Source organism: Phoenix dactylifera, chromosome 6 (assembly GCF_009389715.1).
Source record: "Phoenix dactylifera cultivar Barhee BC4 chromosome 6, palm_55x_up_171113_PBpolish2nd_filt_p, whole genome shotgun sequence".
Classification (NCBI taxonomy): Eukaryota; Viridiplantae; Streptophyta; class Magnoliopsida; order Arecales; family Arecaceae; genus Phoenix; species Phoenix dactylifera.
This window is the reverse complement of record NC_052397.1, coordinates 13,465,119-13,483,305: the sequence shown is the minus strand read 5'-3', so window position 1 is coordinate 13,483,305 and position 18,187 is coordinate 13,465,119. Positions and strand designations below refer to the sequence as shown.

At 37.1% G+C, this 18,187-nt stretch overlaps 1 protein-coding gene and 1 long non-coding RNA gene across 3 annotated transcripts; both read left to right on the top strand.

The window, feature by feature from the left end:
- Positions 1-220: 220 nt before the first annotated feature.
- On the top strand, positions 221-865 carry LOC103705281. Its single transcript, XR_603774.4, has 2 exons — positions 221-404; positions 634-865. It is a non-coding gene; the product is annotated as an uncharacterized LOC103705281 (long non-coding RNA).
- Positions 866-4,796: 3,931 nt separating this feature from the next.
- Positions 4,797-16,488, top strand: LOC103705282 (FAD-linked sulfhydryl oxidase ERV1-like). Of its 2 annotated transcripts, XM_008788940.4 has the most exons (6): positions 4,857-5,379; positions 5,476-5,553; positions 10,080-10,127; positions 14,034-14,098; positions 15,948-16,025; positions 16,145-16,488. In XM_008788940.4, exons 1-6 carry the CDS (start codon positions 5,158-5,160, stop codon positions 16,236-16,238), a joined length of 585 nt encoding a protein of 194 aa, XP_008787162.1. In that variant the 5' UTR covers positions 4,857-5,157; the 3' UTR covers positions 16,239-16,488. The 2 variants fall into 2 exon arrangements, with proteins under 2 accessions (XP_026659755.1, XP_008787162.1); XM_026803954.2 differs by lacking the exons at positions 10,080-10,127; positions 14,034-14,098; positions 15,948-16,025; positions 16,145-16,488 and adding an exon at positions 5,970-6,998 and having other exon boundaries at positions 4,797-5,379.
- The last annotated feature ends 1,699 nt before the right edge of the window (positions 16,489-18,187 follow it).

The window sequence follows — 18,187 nt, the reverse complement described above, 5'->3', positions numbered from 1 at the left end:
TCCACATTTCATCAAATCAGATTCAACATTATAGCGAGATACGCCACTAAAACACATCTAATTCCATGCAAAAGCCTCCAATAACCTGTCCTTATTCCATTCCCTCATGCTACAATTATTCAAGCCAGCTTTGTTCTTGGATTTTGAATCTAATTCCGATGCTCTGTACTCCCAGATCTTTGCTATATATACTAACCCCCAGGCAGTGGCAAAGTACCCAAGCCAAGGACCACTTCCAAGACTTCTTCTTAGCTTCCTGTTGTGTGAGAGGAATGGCATCCATGCAGGCTGCGAAACCTGGGCTAATAGCACAGCCCAAGCCAGGTGAGAGTTCACACAAGACCCATGCTTCAAAGCAGGCCCCCAAAAAGGTTGAGCAAAAGCCCCGAGAGCCCAAGAGGATGGTAAACAGGATTATTTTATTGCATGCTTGTCTCCCTCTGAAAAGGTTTTAGACAGTCTCATAGGACTGCTCAGCCTTGTGATATCTTTAATTTTTCCGTCTGTCAGAAAAGTTTTAAAGGAATATTTAGAATCAATATCAGAATTAGATAGAGGCAAATAGGTAGAAATATGGGTTCTTTTTGTTTTCTTTATTGTAGTTCTAATCAATTTGATTTTATTCTCAAGCAGGCTAAGAGTGGCAAACCAGCAGCTAAGAATTAATGGCAGCAACTAGACTTGAGTTACCTCAGACTTGTCTTTTATTTTCCTCTTTTTATCACTTAGTGATGTTTGTGCCCTGAACTCTTGGAGTTTGTTGGGTGTTGGACCTGGCCTAGTGAAATAAAGGTATTTACTAAAACAAAACTAGTAATTGTGTGACCATGCTATGATAAAAAAAACTGGTAATTTATTGCAGGGCTGGTTCTGGATTGCTTTGAACGAGAAACAGAAAATTTTGAAACTGTGATCAGATATTTAATTAGTTGGTATCTTTGCAATCCAGCTGGGGTTCCTAAAATCAGTATATGTATTGGACCATGGCTCACAGAACTTAAAAACCCATATTGTGGGAGAAAAGAGGCTTTTGGCTTGATAGATAATTGTACCATATCAAATAAAATGGATGAAGGAGCAAAAGGATTTAAACTTCTGAGCTGAGACACTCCTAGAGAGTACAGGGCTTACGCTTTTCCAGAACCAAAAAGAAGAAACATTTTCTTTGATGATTTAAAATTTAATATCACTACAGCTGCAGATGGATTGGATTCATTGGCTTCTGATCTGGACCCAATCCAAAATTAACTTAATCTAAAACTAAAGTTATTTAGATTACGTCTGAGTTCAAAACATGACCCATTTCGAATATGGATTTGGATTACTAAATTTTCAATCCGAATACAAACAGAGCCGAACGAATCCCTAACTAGCATAAGAAATTAGTCTTGTTTTGATCATATAGTTAGTCAATAATATATGCTGGTAATTATAACTATACATGGCTATCAATCTATATATACTTATTTGTTCTGTGCTAAGATTATTTTTGACATGATGTGATCCTAAAATCTAATAGATTGATAAAATCAATTTTATAACCGACCCGACCTAACATGAATCGAATTAAATTAGGCATGGATTCTATGCTTTCATCCGATCCAAATGCAGATTGAAATTTTGATCGTACCCATCCCTAATCCAACCCAACCGGATTTGATCCCTAATCAATAATAAGCCGAAAAGTTGAACTGGAAGCATACATGGCAGTTAGTCATCTAGAAATTGAAATGTAAATATGGAACCAAGCTGGATTACAGTCCTCCTACATCAGCAACAAAAGGTCAACTATAGTTTATAAGAGAGTTTGTTCGTCTACACAAATATTGCAGAAGAAAATCTCTAAGATAGCCAAATCAAATATATATCCTCAGGTTTTGGCACTATAATTTTTCATGCTGGCCCAAAATGGAGGGGTGATTGCTATTCAGTTCAGGTTCTTGTGCAGCTTCTGCAAATTCGCAGTATGGTAGCAATGCTGCAGCTTCATTTAATATCATGGACAAATTGCTGAACAGGCAACTCTCTGGCATTATAACCCAGAAAAAAGACATACCAAGAATTCATAGTAGGTGTCCGATGTCATCATGGTCTATTTCAAACTACAAAAAAGTATCCCTTCGTTTTGTTCATCAAGAACAGTGTTCAATAGTTTTGAAACCAATTACTTTTTAAATTTTCAGCTTACAATATCGAAAACAAAATGAATGCCCTATGTTGCTATGCTTATAACAGGTTTATGAACTGTTCCATAAATACTTTTTCTCTCGTTAGTAAGGGTGACAATTGAGTCGGGTCGGATCAGATATAAGTCAGGTCAAAAATTCATCAATCCGACTTGTTTATTAAATAAGTTAAAGTTTCAGATCCGAATCCAATTTGTTTATTAACTAAGCAACCCAATCCGGCACATATAACTTATTTATTAAATAGGTCGAATCAGGTTAAGCGGGTTAAACGGATTTTGAACGGATTAAATGGATTCAAATATGTTAAATAGGTTGAGCAGTTCAGGTTATATAGGTCAGAAACATGTTAAACGACAAATTAAACATATTTTAAATAGATTAAATAGGTTAGGTTATGATCCAACCCAATTATTAAACGAGTTAAACGGGTCAAAGATCTAAATCTGAATCCAGCCCATTTAATAAATAGGTCTAGATGGGTTGAGCAGTTTATCACCCAAATCTATTTATGTCAAATCCAAACTTGCTTAAAGCAGGTCGTTCGTGGATTAGGTTGACGTTCGGATCATAAATTGCTACCCTCAACAGCAGGTAAACAATTTATCTCTCACTTTATATATAGTCTTCACCTATCTCTACTGATAGAAAGTGTATCCTATAACAGAGTCCAATGATTTGATTTGATTATAGATGGAATTATTTGTAAAAAAGTTGTAAATTACCTGGAGGCTGGAACAGAACATCCTTGTCTAATTAGAATTAGGCAAGTGGCCTTATCCTTTCCGGAATTCTACTGCTCCCATTTCCCTTGTGAGGATGATCATACAACGAGCAGGGCAGCAGATATCGCAGCCATCTGCAACGTTCCTCAGTTTTGGTCTCGCAATTTTCCTTGAGCAGTGTTATTATGGTCAGCCTCAGCTGAAACCTTGTGATCTACATTTCTGAGAATGCAATCTGTGCCTTGGGGAGACTTTTCTCCCCTTTTCATCACAAAAGAAGGAACGATATATGTTGGTGACACAGCGGACCAACTCATCAGAGAACCTCAACAATTTATTTGGGAACAGGACACAATTGAACATGACTACTCGGTTGCTCAATTAGTGTGATGCATGTTTGGTTATATATGTGCAGTCTGCCCTTAAATTTACGAAAGAATGGCACTAAATTCCCTTTCCAAAATCACTTAATTAGGCTTGCTTGGAAACAATCCGCCAACCCAGGTAGAGTGGGAGGGTAAAAGAATGCCAGAGGGAGAGAGAAGCAGGTAGTGGGACTTGATCCTAATCTAAATGAAAATAGGCCTATGGCCTGTTTGGATATTCCTGAAAGAGCATCTATTACTCTACCTAGTTATCATCTTTAAGATCCGTCCAAGTTTTAACCTATATTCTAGTTTGTGAATCTGTTGTGAAACACAGACAAAAAGAATAGGCTACTAAGAAACTCAAACATGGCGTCAACAAGGAATTTGCCACCAAAAGATAGTCCTTCAAGTAAACTATCAAAAAAAAACCAAAAAGCAGTCCTTCCATTAAGTAACTAGCCTTTGATTAGTTAAAGCATGAATGATTATAATGTGAGATTCTGATCAGTTTTTGCTTTGTGAATGGGATAAGAATAGGCTGCTAAGAAACTCAAACATGGCATCAACAAAAAATTTGCCATCAAAAGATAGTCCTTTTAAGTATACTATCCAAAAAAACCAAAAAGCAACCCTTCCATTAAGTAACTAGCCTTTGATTAGTTAAAGCATAAAAATGATCATAACATAAGATTCTGTATGTGTGTTTGCTTTGTGAATGGTATACAGGCAGGCAGGATGGTAGTCACTGATGAATTATGGGAGCAAAAGATACTTCTCAATCTCTCAATTCTCCACTGAATAAAGAAGACCTTCCGATTGATGAGGCGGCCGGCGTAGTGCTCTATATTCGATAAAGATCGGCTATACTTTCAACAGTAGCTCCTGTTGGAGTAATCAACTCAAATAATCTACAAATAATTTAATTTCACTGAAATAACCGATTCCGATGCGTATCTCTTTGATATCCTTTTCTTTCGATCCAAAATAAAATAAATAATTCCTGTAGATCGGTCCAAGGCGTGTAGTCACTGTCTTTGAAAGAGATTCGCCTCCTTACATGCGCCGGATTCTGGCGATCCCTTTTCAAAATACAACAGACCTTTGATTTTGTAGACGTACACAATATTACAAAATCTCTTGAACTCGGCAGGAATTTTTCTGTATGCTCGTACATAATTGATTCAGAGCCAAAGGATGAAGAGAGATTGGCGAAGAGGAGACCAACAATAAGATAACCCCTCTTCTCCTCTCCCCTCACTGCTTGAAAGAAAGAAAATCGGAAAGGAAAGAAAAAACCACCGAAGGAAAAAAGCTCTCATGAAGAGGAGGAATTATATGAGAGTGAGAGGACTCTCCTCTCTCTCCTATCTAGACTAACGTTGGAGCCTAACGTCTCTATTGCATTTAGGATGGTTTTAAATGAGTTTAAATGGGGAGAAACGGTTCACAACCATTTCAAATTTCAAAACCTCTTACGCTCCATGGCAGTAGCTTATTTGGTAGGGAAACAATATCTATAAATTAAACCAACCCATATGCTTTCATGGAAGGATTTCATGACATTTAGGATATAGACTCGACTCGATCAAACTACATCCATTCTCGTCCATGGTTAGCAGGACCCAAACCGTGGATCCAAGCCTCTTCCACTACCCACGGGGTTGGGAACTACAGTGTGCTCTTCTCTAATGCAACCAAACAATGTTACAATCCTACAGAACTCGTAGACCCCACTACCACCTCTGGTTCTCCTACGAAGCTGAGAAGTCCCCCAGTTGAGTCACAAAACGCCGTTTCTGTGCCAGCCGCTAGAAGCCGTTGCCGTGTCTTAATCCGCGCCGTCTTCTCCCCTTTGTCGTCCTCCACGGCTCCGCCTAGATGTCCGAAAATCCAATCCAGGCCATCCTAAAAACCTTCGACTCCTTCGCGCATGGCGTCCAAGCCCATCTCTCCCACCTCTTCTCCGCCTCTCCGAACGACCTCCAGACGTCCTCCTCCTCTTCTATAAGGTCCCGAGTTCCTAAGCCCCTCAAAACGCCGGATGAGTCCGCCATCCTTCAATCAGCGGAGGACGTCTCAGGTCCCGCCTCGCTCGCCAAGGTATTCTCCTTACTGCTTTCAGCCTATGATCCCTTCAGAAGTTTCTGATTTTGGATTGGTGTTTTGATATATCTTTTTTTTTGGGAACTTGCTCAGAAGAAATCTGTTACTCCTTTGACGAAAGAAGAGCTCGGGAGGGCTACGTGGACTCTGCTTCACAGTATAGCAGCCCAGGTGTTTGATCTATTGTTTCTGTGAAGAATTCGTTTTCTTAAAGATCTGATTTTTAATCTCATTAAAAAAAGATCTGATTTTTAACTCGGATTAGCTGGTGTATTTTGATGTTCCATGCCTTTGTGTCTTTCCATTGGAAAATGTGAAGTTGGTACAGCATAAGAAACTTGCAGTAAAGATATAGTGGTGGTTTAGTATCTTTGATATTGAGTTGTCCCATCAGTAAAAAGAGCTTTTGCCATGCTTATTGAAATCTTCTTCGGGGCAAAGTGGTTACAGTCCCAATTATAGCGTTAATTTGTTATGAAATTGTCTCTTAAAAGTTTATAAACAGGTTTTTGGTAGAAAATGCTGCTATTAGGAACCTAAGTCCTTTTTTTTGTTACTTATCTTGCATGCTTATGACCTTTTTACAGCCAAGGCATAGAAACTCGGGCTCAAGTGGCGTAGTTGTGAGAGTACCACTAAGAACAAAACGAGAGTTGAATTTAGGTGATGTTCCTTTCACAGTAAGTCTACGGAGCAGTGTAAGATGTATACTTCACTACAATTCTGTAAACGGTACCTTTGGAAACAGTTTTTGCATCAACAAAATTGTTGAAACTGAAATGTAGTAGGGTAAATTAGATGTGGAAGTTGAGTTGGTCAGATCAAGTGAAGTCTAACTAAACTCCGTTGGGATAGTTTGGTTACGGGCTGATTTGGCTAAATTGGTTCAAGGTGCGTTGGTTTTCACTAGGTTGGGTTGGGTCAAGTCAGGTCAGGATGGACCTAGACAGGTCCATGTAGAACCTCCGCAGGTTCAAGTACTCATGGTTAAGAAAAATGGTGGAGAAGGAATGAAGCAGAGCAAGGGGAAACCTAATAATTGTTTATTATTTTTCTCTCTAGTTACACAATGCACCATAAGCACAGACATACTCTTACAAATTGACCCGAAGGTCAGAGGCAATTATTTCCCAGTTTCCAACTAAAACTCATGCACCATAAGCACAGACACAGAGACACTTATGAGCTGGCCAGAAATTCAAAGGCAATTATTTTCTAGTTTCCAACTCAAACTCAAATACCAAGTAAGGTTGGATTCCCATCAAGTTAAACTCAAAGTGATAACCACTCATATGTCATCTTATCCTATCGCAACAGCTCAACTTTTAACTCTAGCCAAATAGCTCTCTTTGTTGCCCACAACTACGAAACAAAGTCTAGTATGCCCAGACTATCTTCTACTTACCCTAATTAAATGTAGATACCCAAAAAGTAAACCCTATCACTAATACCTAAATCATATTTAAGTCTATGGTTTACCACCCTTGATGACATAGAACTACAACAACAAATTGTTCTCTAACTCAAAGGCCTAAGTCTAAATCTGGATTGTACTTCTAATGGCCCTTCTAAGCCATATATAAGGTATGACGAGATATTCTTCTTTAAGAAAGAAATTTCGACGGAAAATGCTATCTATTTGTCAAATCTCATAGCGAAATGCTGAATTAGCTATCACTACATCCATCGTAGTGATTGGAATCTGCAACACCTTGCCAAACCTCCCACATAGTAGATCCAACCATCCATTCTCATGAACCTGTAGATCTGACTTCATTAGCAGCTACTTTTTGATGTAGCTCATATGCCATTTATTGACATGTCTTGACTTGTTGGAGATGCTAAAACATCTTTGGCATCCATGGCATTTTGAAGCAAACATAATTCTTATATCCTTGTTACATGGCTTTTCATTGATGAACTCTTTAATGTTTGGATCTCCATAGATCCATTATGTAGCAGCTTGATCTTCTCCATGTGCTTCTAGAATTGGAGGAGCTTCTTCAATCACATCTTAGAAGGTTCTTGACATTCATCTATGAACAATTATACATGGTCCATATTCACTGTTTTTTTATCTTTTCCAATAATCACTATATGCATTAGTAATAAAAATGGATTTAAAATCAGCAAAAGTGGTGGTGCATAATTGTTGATTCTCATTGTGACAAGGTTGACTATAGCTTCTTCATGCGCATGATCATAGTTGTCATCTTGTCCACGTCCTCATTTGACTTCCTTTATCTTCCTTCATCATACAACTTCTCTAGAAGATCCCAAGCTTTTTTCTCTAAACTCACCATGGATATCTCCTCTACTTCTTGGTAGATGCAGATCTATGTTGTCTTCTCCCGGCTGTCTTCCAAAGTCTCCTTTTGTATTTAAGAGAGCATCTCATACTCCCACTCATTTGCCATGTTAGTGTAGCCATGCCTAATCACATATATCAACTCTTTGGATGGGAAGACACAATGTATCTTAACCCTCTCTTAGTAGAAGGAATATTTCACTTAGGGTACTGCAGCTGCTCTAAAATTTTCTTGGAAACTTTTATCTGCACTTGCTGCTAAAAAAATTAAGAGACCTGCTTCCTTGCCTCCACACTGAAATCTGATCCTGCATCCACACCCACTTTTGGTCACTGAGAATTCTCCAATGCTTGGATTTTCTTGCACTGAATTTTGGCGATTGTGTTTAGATCTACCAATACATGGCATACACCTTTGATCTTCAACTACAGATTTAAAGGAGTGATTGGTAGTCTCTTTATCTACTTGACATCACTTGCTCGATTCGTACTCTTGCTGCACTGGCAGGCACAAGGGACTCTACGGCCAATTGTTGAAGGCAGGTTTAAGAACCATAATAGAGAGAGAGAGAGAGAGAGAGAGAGAGAGAGAGAGAGAGAGAGAGAGAGAGAGCAATAAATAGATTACCTATCAGTTTCTCTCTAGTTACACAAAGGCTCACAGGCAGTCACTTTCTAGTTTTTAGCTCAACTCCAATATGAAATACAATTGGATTGCCATCAAGTACAATTCAAAGTAATAACTATTCTAAAATCAACAACTTATCTTATGCTATCCCAACAACTAAGGTGCCGTTTGGCATCACTATTGTTTTATCAATTTTCAGAAATAGAAAAAAATAAAATTTTGTTTCTATTTTTTTTTAAAAAATAAAAATAAAAATATGTTTAGTATAGTCAATCATTTTTAAAAACATAAACATGACGATAGTGGTGGACATGGCGATAGTGGTAGTGAAGGCAATAGAGGTGGCGGTGGTATTGGTGGTGGGGACATGGTGTGGTGTGGCAGAGTCGGCAATGGTGGCATGGTGGTGGTGGCGGAGAGGCAATGCGGGGGTCGGTAATGTGGTGGAGGTGTGAGGGAGCTGGTGGCATTGTGGAGATGGCAAGGGTGGTGGCGACGATTGTAGCAAAGGCGGGGATGATGGCGATAGTGGTAGTGATAGTGGTGATGGGTGGTGGACGCTGTATTGGCAGTAGGAAAAAAAATGAGTGTCTTGTTCTCAAAAATAATGAAAGTATAGATTTCTTCCTTTCAATTTTTCTTGAAATAATGAAAATGACTATTGAATAATAGAAAATAAAAAAAATGACACCAAACATATTTTTTGTCATGGTTTTTAGAATTTTATTGTAAAAAAGGAAAATAAGAAATAATAATGATGCTAAACAAACCCTAAACATTTAGCTTTGGTCAAACAACTCTCATGGTTTCCCACAATTACTACAAGAAGTCCAATACACCCAAACTATCTTCTACTTATCCTAGTACAACAAAAATATCCAAAAAGTAAAAGTATAACTAAATCCCTAAACCATATTTAAGTCTATCTTTTACCACCTTCATCAAATTCCAACAAATCTTTCTCTAACTCAAGGACCTAGCCTAAGTTCGGATTATAGTTCTAGCAAGTTCAATCATTAGAGTTGGACCAGTTTTTTGGGGGTGGGGGGAGGTGGCTATCCTAGATGGGTAGGTGGGGCCGACCAATGCATTGCCATTAATCCATGGAAACATGACTTCAGTGTGGTAAAGGTTGAAATAAAAGGTGATCTTGGGTGTAGCTGGGATACTTAAATTTTGAACTTGGGGCACACTTTTAGCAAAACAAATGCCCATACCGATGAATTCTGGTGGGTGATCTGGAGTTCCTCTTTCCAGTTATGATGAAAAGAAATGTATATATAGGATCCGAAGTATGACATGCGAAGATTCCACAGATGATGGGTAACAAACAAGTCACAGAGTTATCAATTCTTGGTACCTATTCTCTCATTTCGTGGTCCAGTTCTGGAACAGTAAAAAGCCACAGAATACTCCTTCCCTAGCCTAAAGTTTGTGAAAAAACTGAGAAGAGTTTAAGATAAAAAAGTTCTTCGTATGAAATTTTTTGACTTTCTATGTTGTTTAATTAATTAAACATCTTATTTATAAAACAATCCTGAGGTATGGAATTGTGTCAGCTGAAGCTTTTGTGACCTACTCATTTGCATGATGTATGGCATGGGACTCATCTGTGAAGACTGATGTCTTCAGTTTCCATGATTAAATAATGCTTACTTTACTTTAAGCTAAAGATAAGAATTATGAAATGCTATCTGAGTTCTTTAAGTTAGCTTCCATACATTTGCAACATTTTGTTTAAATCTATTTGTTCTTTTTCAGTTTCCAGACCAACCAACCAGACAACAAAAACGAGATGCGAAAGAACTGGTATGATTTACTGATATGCAATTTTCTATACTTGTCCTGTTAACTATTTTTGATTGTAATAGGGTGACGCCTTGAGGACCTTCAAATAGTCATCTGATGTTGCATTGTCTATGAGGACAACTATCAATTCCTCTTACATCTAATTAGTTTATTTAGCAATTGCTTTATGAAACATATTTGGCACAGCATTTATCATGAAATAGGACTATATGGTAGAACTAAATTTGTATTAGTTATCATGAAGTTTTAAACATAACTGTAGCATGTAATTTATAGAGTCACATACTAAGTAACAATGCATTAATTTTCAAGAACTCCTCTGCTTATAGAGATTTTGTTTTCCTTTTGCTACTGAAAACTCGTCATTTTTATGAGAAATTGTGCTTGCTTTCTCTAACCAATTAACCCATAAATGAAAGTTCCCTTCATACTTGTTTCCATTATATCTTTTGTTTATGCAACTGTAAATCTAGAACTTTTTACATTTCTGATCTCATTATTGGTTTCGCTAATTTGATATTATTTGACCACTTGAAAACTAATACATTCTGAAAAGTAAGTTTCGCTTCAAAGTGGATGAGTGTATTAATTGACCTCTTCATATTAATCGGCAGTTAGCTTAATACACTGGTTAGCTTTCAGCATACGATGGAGTTAGCTTGCAATACTAGAGCCAGCAAGGTAATCTTAAGGCATATAAGTGTCTGTGTCCCATCTTTACACTGCCAAACTCTTGTCCTTGAAGCACCAGCACATTGTGGACCATGCGTCCACACCGGAGCCTCTTTGTAGCCACTTATTCTCTGATTTTGTTGGCCACATTCATACCCAATGGGTGTGAGCCGCTGTTGCACCAAAAAAAAAAAAGCACCAGCACATGATCGTTGTCATGCATTAGAGTTTTGTTTTTATGAACAGTAAAGTCCATGCATGACCGAAAATTAACGGTGGCTGTGAGGCAGGAGTGGTTGGGTTGGATCAACTTTGGGTCAAGTCAAAATGAACCTGTTAGAGTAATGTATGTCTTAAAAGTCATTTGCATGTAATTATAAACACTTATTGGATTAATGCATGTATATTTTCTTTTCCATAATCACATACAGTGTAGGGTATGCATCATCCATCAATCATATTACGGCATCTTATCCAAGTGGACAGGGTCCACGGGAAGGATTTATTAGACCTAGGTACTTAAAATTTGCTCACAGCTATGGATGAGGTTGACATCGCACTTGTAATGCTGCCAAGATAGACAATGATGGCATGGAGTTCCTTCTTTACTAAGGACAAACCTTGCAGTGACATCTGAGCATGCCATCACATTGAGCAGTCAACACCGGCAATGTATCTCAAAAGGTACTATCAATAGTAAAGGTGCGAACAAGGTGCACAAGCTTGCAAGTGGTCCCTTGACCTAAAGAGTAAGACACTTTGTTGTAATCCAGAGGTTAGTAAATTTGCGGCCAAATCCATGCATTAATCATGACATCTTGCACTTGGTTCTTCATAGAGGATATAGGAGTTTACTGGATTTGGATATGAGGGAGGGTCAGGCTGTCCAACATGGAACCATTATAATAGTAAAGTGTTCATATTAAATTAAATATATGGTTAGACATATAAGTCCTAGGACCTAGTTGATAACTTGAAATTTTTTTGAAATTATTGTTTTAAAAAATATTATGTATAATAATTAATTTTTTAAAGAAAGGTTTTGTGCAAGCAATTTTCATATAAGGAAGCAAGTATGATTAAGAGCTAACAGTCCACTGCAAAATAGTCATATAAGGACATAGGAATTATAAGGGATTGAATTGCAGCTTGTTGCTTGTGCTGAAAAAGGAGGACTAACTGGTTTCATCCACTCACCAAGAGGTTTAGTAATACGATATGGGCTCCATATTTCCATGTTGGACCATATAGTTAGTGTGTGACTAAGTGGCTCTAAAGAGGCGGATCTTTGGTGAGTGGAAACTTGAGTTAATCTATTCTAGTAATGCATGTAGCATATCCCATCTATCTCTAGATCAATCGGGATAGGATTCAAATTGGGGTTCTTTCTCATTGATTGAACCAAGAAAGATCCGAATTACATTGAAGAAGATATTGGGCTAGGAACTTAGCATGGGTACACTTGGATTGGGCTTGGTCAAGTTAAGAAGGACCTGATTGGGCCTAATCAGCCATTTGGGTGGACCCAAGAGGGAGCCAGTCCCAAGATCAGTGCCCCTGCTATATGGTGCCCCAAGTGAGCTGCCTTTCTAGAAGATGGGGGCAGCTACCTTAGCTGGCCGCCGCCCCTTCTCCCTCTCCTACTTGGAGTCTAAGTAGGATTCCTAAGTGGGGGTGGCTCTAGGATGCTGACTCCTTTTAGGACTTAGTAAGAGGGGTGCCCGCTCGTCCATAAAAAGAGGAGACTTAGAGCCAAACAGAGTTCTGGGAGATAGGTACATGGACTGAAGCAGTCGGGAATATTAATTCTCAAAGGGCCATGTGCTTTTATGGCCTCAGGATCTCCTAAAAACACGAAGATCTACATCATATTAATCACCATGGACAAGTATAAATTATTCTAACCTTTATGTATGCTTCTTTATGTGGTAATCTCAAATTTAAAGATTCCAAATTTCTGCTGTCATGGCCTCCTAAAAACACGAAGATCTACATCATATTCGTCACCATGGACAAGTATAATTTATTCTAACCTTTATGTATGCTTCTTTATGTGGTAATCTCATGTTTAAAGATTCCAGTCTTCTGCTGCAAGTCCACTAATGATCCTCAGGATTCCTTTGGCATCCTCAACGCATACCCAGCATATTTTATAATCAGGTCGAAAAGAATAAACCCATGCTCAACCATTTATCTTATATGAACCCTTGAACTAATTAAGGCTTCTATTCTTAGCCATTTACATTAAAATATGAAAATCAAAATAGCTTGAGAAGAGAGGATCTAAGGTTGGCACCCAAATAAAGTGTTATCTGTCTATGTGAGTGAGAGAGGGAGAAGATGAAATTAAAGTGGAGAAAAAAAAATGATAAATCTCGCATTATCCGCTTCACTTTTCTTTTCAGATTTTTATTCTCAACCACAACCTACATGGCCTTGTTAATATCAAAATCAAACGTTGACTAGTGCATAAATCGCCATACTCCACTATCCTAGTGGTTCAGGGTCCAAACCCAAACACAACCCCTTTATAATAGGATTTCTGCTAGCTAACCCAAATCCGACCCAGTTATAAAAAAGCCTCAAAGAAGCCTATTTATTTCGGGTGGATTTGTGGATCCCAGTCAAAAATTGCCAACCCTACAAAAAAATGGGTTCAGTAGATGGTATAAACAACTAATTCTCTCCTTGCTTTCTTTCATTCCTTTTTTCCCATCATGGAGTTAATTTGGGAAATTGCAAATTATAGCACAATGCAATTGCTTCATTTGCACTATATTGATTTGTTAGTACTAGAAGATAAGATATGTTTCATAATATTCTTATAAAAAGGTGATGAATTCATATAACCATTGTTTCGGTTTTACTTGTGTGTTAATTTAGTGACTATACATATACATTTCCATATATAGAAGTGCATGTACTCTTCGGTTTATACATTTCGTAATATTCAGTTTTACTTGTGTGTTAATTATTACTTCTTGGTCCTTGGATGTTATAGAAGTGCGACCTAACTTTGTCATGTTCATTCTCTTCGGAGTAGCATATGTACTCTATTGACATTAGTCAAATTCATCTTTCTTCAGAAGCACTTGAATTTTTCATTATTTATGTTTTCTGCAATAGTATATTGTTGATTTTGTTCTTGTAATGGGGTTCTTGTGTTTAGCATCATGGAAATATTTCAGTATTATCCAGATATAAGGATGATCAAATGCTATTTTGTACATGCAGATGGCCATATTATCTCGACTTTACCCATGTAAAGAATGTGCAGATCATTTTAAAGAAGTGTTGAAGTAAGATGTCCACCTCAGGATTGCGCATATCCAATTTGGTATTTTTTCATATTATTTAAATGCCTCTGATAGCATCAAGTATTAGAGATGTCAGCATTTTATCAAATAACAATGCATTGAGGTGTCCTTGGATAAAGGGAATCCTTTATATATTTTCTAGGATATTGAGGGGGGAAAATCTATTAAAATGTTGACCTGACTTTTTCTCCATGAGATAAAGGAAAATGATATAACTCTAAACTTTTGCATTAATACATGATGCAAACTGAGAAGTAAATGTAAGAAATTTGCCTCTGCATGTCTATAATCACACTATTTTATTTGTCTCTAACTGGCTGGTTTTTTGGTGGATCTAGTTTTGTTAGAAGGTAGTTTGATGATTTCAAGCTTGTTTAAGGTACCTCTATAATATGCTTACCATATGACATTGTGATATTTACTTTTATCTTCTTTTTTTTTTAATGTATAATGAGGTTAAGACATTTCATACTCAACATGACAATCGACTTTTATATGCTTACTCTAATATTGTAATTAAAATTAAAAATGTTGCAAGGCAAAACTGTAATATTGCCATCTATATTAATCAAAAGCCAAAGTTGTCCTGCATTTGGTTGAAATTATTTTGTATACATTTTGCCTCCCTTTGTTTTATGTTTTTGATAGTTATGGTTAATTTTTATTGAAGTTAAAAAGCCTGTGAATATCTAGGCAATGAAGCAATGTTATAATTGTCAAATTCAGTTTTGATTGTTATAGTTCCAACTTTACAATTTCTACCTTTAAAAACAATGGTGTTTGATCCTGCTTTTCACACTTTCTAATTTTTATAATGCGGCCTTCTGGAGGTGATAGGAACAATGAATAAAGAGTGAAAAAGAATGTAAAATTCAGTGTATAGGAATTTGGTCCAGCATTAGAGACACTAGAGAGAATGCATTTATTGTATATCCTCTCTATTGTAACATGTGCCCTAGGCATGATTTTGTTCAAATAATAGATCTTATCTTCTTGTCATTTAGACTATTCTAGGCTTAGAAGAGCCTTGGAGGGTTAGTGAGTAGTGCCTGATTGAATGAGTTATAAGTGTATAAATGATGTAATTCTCTGAACCACCAACAAGCCAGTCATGCCAGGTCCTCTTACCTCAAGTTCCTGAGCAATAAGTTGGGCATCAATATTTTGACAATTGATGTCAGTTTATACATCCTTTGGTAATACATTTCAAACTTTACTAGATTTCAGCTTCGTCCAGTAAATTCGTCCCATATAGATGGAATAAGTTATGCCGGTTAGGTGTTACGGCTGCATCCTTCTTGTGTTACTTTGGGAAAAAAAAGAGGAGGAATGTTAAACTAGTAAAACAACATACGAATCATCTGCTCTCTGAGCATTTTGGTTTCCTTTGATAAAGTCTTGGCTGTTGTTATCCTCTAGTACAATGATATATGATTGGTGGCTGCTGCTCAAGATCAAAACACATGCATGCATGTGTGGTGCGCACCCCACTAACCACCACCTCTATCGGCACATCGTTTGAGGAAATACTTCTTTCAGGTTCAATCTGTTGGTTGACAGTCCCATTTCCAGTGTTTGTTTGTCTGTTTAGAAAATTGCACTGGTTTCAGTACAACAAATATTCTGTTTGGCTGATTTTCTGTGTCAATTTTGAGCATATATCATGTTATCTTGGATCTGATAAAAGCATTTGGTATTATATTCTGCTAAATATACACCACATACCTGCTGAGATTAGGTATTCTAAGAATTCATTATTATCATCTAACTATTACCTAATTTGTGCTCCTTTTTTTTTGGGTTGGGGGGATCACTTGTCATTGTTTGGCAGAGCAAATCCTGTACAGGCAGGATCACAGGCTGAGTTTTCTCAGTGGCTATGTCATGTACACAATGTCGTGAATCGAAGGTTATTGTCTGCCCATCTTAACCTCCATTTCTTCTCCACAATCTGCTAACAGGATAATTATATTTAGAAAATGCCTCATCTGTTATAACTAATAGCATGGGTTGTGCTTATTTTGACAGCCTTGGGAAATCGACATTCCCTAGCGAGAGACTGAATGCAAGATGGGGTAAACTAGACTGTGAGGATCGCGGTTGTGATGTTGAAGGCAGTTAGTTTCATTTTCCTTTCTTTTTGGTGATATTTTCCACCTTACACACACACACACACACACCAACTGAGAGAGAGAGAGAGAGAGAGAGAGAGAGAGAGAGAGAGAGAGAGAGTAACAAGTATAGCCCTATATCAAAAATATGATGTTTTTATACAGGACAATAGAATAGAAAATATCATGGAATATTTACTTCATGTATTTCTGCTTTTCTTATAATCCTGAAGTTTTTTCTTTTTCTTTTTCCTGATGCAACTGAAAAGTAACCTTGTACAGTTCCACAAGCCCATCTGAACCTAGAGGATGGCATGAAGAATTTCTTATTTCAAAAAGTTATGGTAGGTAGGTTTCAATAGAGATGTCGAGATTGTAGCATAACTGCATGAGAGAAATAAACAGAGTTATAATATGATCTATTTATTTTGTTCAAAATTCTAGTTCTTTCCTCTCTAGTTTCCATTTATGACTCTTTGGATTTTTAAAAAAAATCGTTATCATCTTTTATTTTAGTACAAAGAGGTTTCTGAGGGCTTCAACTGGATATATTGAAATGGCCTGATTACACTGAAACAGGACTTGGTGTCAAGCAAACTTTGAATCAAAGTTTTTGATTCAACCGATCCACAACTGACATGAGTAAACAAGATCACATCTGAGCCCTGATCCCCGTAACATTGACTTGCGGGACGGAGTTGGGTTTGGTTAAGTTGGTTGCAGCAATTTAATTCAAATAATTCAGAGGATTGCTGGATCAGGAATTATTGATCCATACTTGTTGCATTTTAGGTTGCTTATAAGGTACAGAAGACTTGGGTTCAGGATGCCTCATTGTCCTATGGCACAAATCCATTACCATGGAGATGCCCCTTTTAATGGTAAATATGCAGTGTATCAAGAGTCTTGTAGCATTGAGGGAACCACCTGTTTCAGTCATCAAAGATAGGCACCTCAGAGATTGCAAACTAAGACAAAAAAGACTTAAAATTTGGCCAATTTTGGTATGCAATTAGCTAACAGGATGACAGGCATATACTTTAGGCCTCGTTCGCCATTAATGGCGGATGCTGTAGAGAATCCATCGGTTGAGAAACAAAACTTTGCATTCTAAACCGGTAGGTTTATATAAACCAGTTGCATTTCGAGCAGATCACCAGTCTAACTGACAGTTCTAGCAGTTTTGATAAATAAGCTCAGCATTTGATGACCCAAATGAGATCAATAAGATGGGTAATAATAATAATAATAATAAACTCGAGAAAAAAAAAAGCATATAGACCAGAACTATATAAAAACCAAAAAAGCTGAATTGATGAACAGATTCAAGAAAATGAACGGAAAATAAGAAAAAATCACCAAAAAGAACGAAATATCAGGAACTCACTAGGAGTATTTCTCGGATGACCATAATAGAGATCCAAATCTTCAGTAACATGGTGGGAGAGTGGATGACCCTTGATTTTGGGTTGCAAATAACCCTTAGTCAAGTTGTTATTATAAATCACATAATTCTTTTCTCTCTCTTCCAAGAACAATCAACTTGCCCCTTGATTTTATTGCTTCTTTCCTATAAAATCTTCATCCTTTATTAGGTATGTGGATCCCATACTACAATAACTAATTAATTTTCCCACAGTCTACACATCTCTCTCATATATCTTTTAAACACTAGCTATTACAATATAATGCCAATGTTAAGGAGTTGGACTCCACCCCCAAGTTAGATTTCACTTCTTAAAATATGCATTTTGTTTTTCATGGAGTTTTTATACTTTGTATTTCTAGCCTTTACTTTCCCATCTCTAGTGATCTGAAATTATTTCTATTGAAATTAGAACTCTCAGCTTTTGTAACGATATCTAATAGAAAATATAACACAATAATAAAAATAACAATTCCTTTATCCAAATCATTGATTACTTAACAAAATACTTTTACAGTACAGTTTTTTAGAATA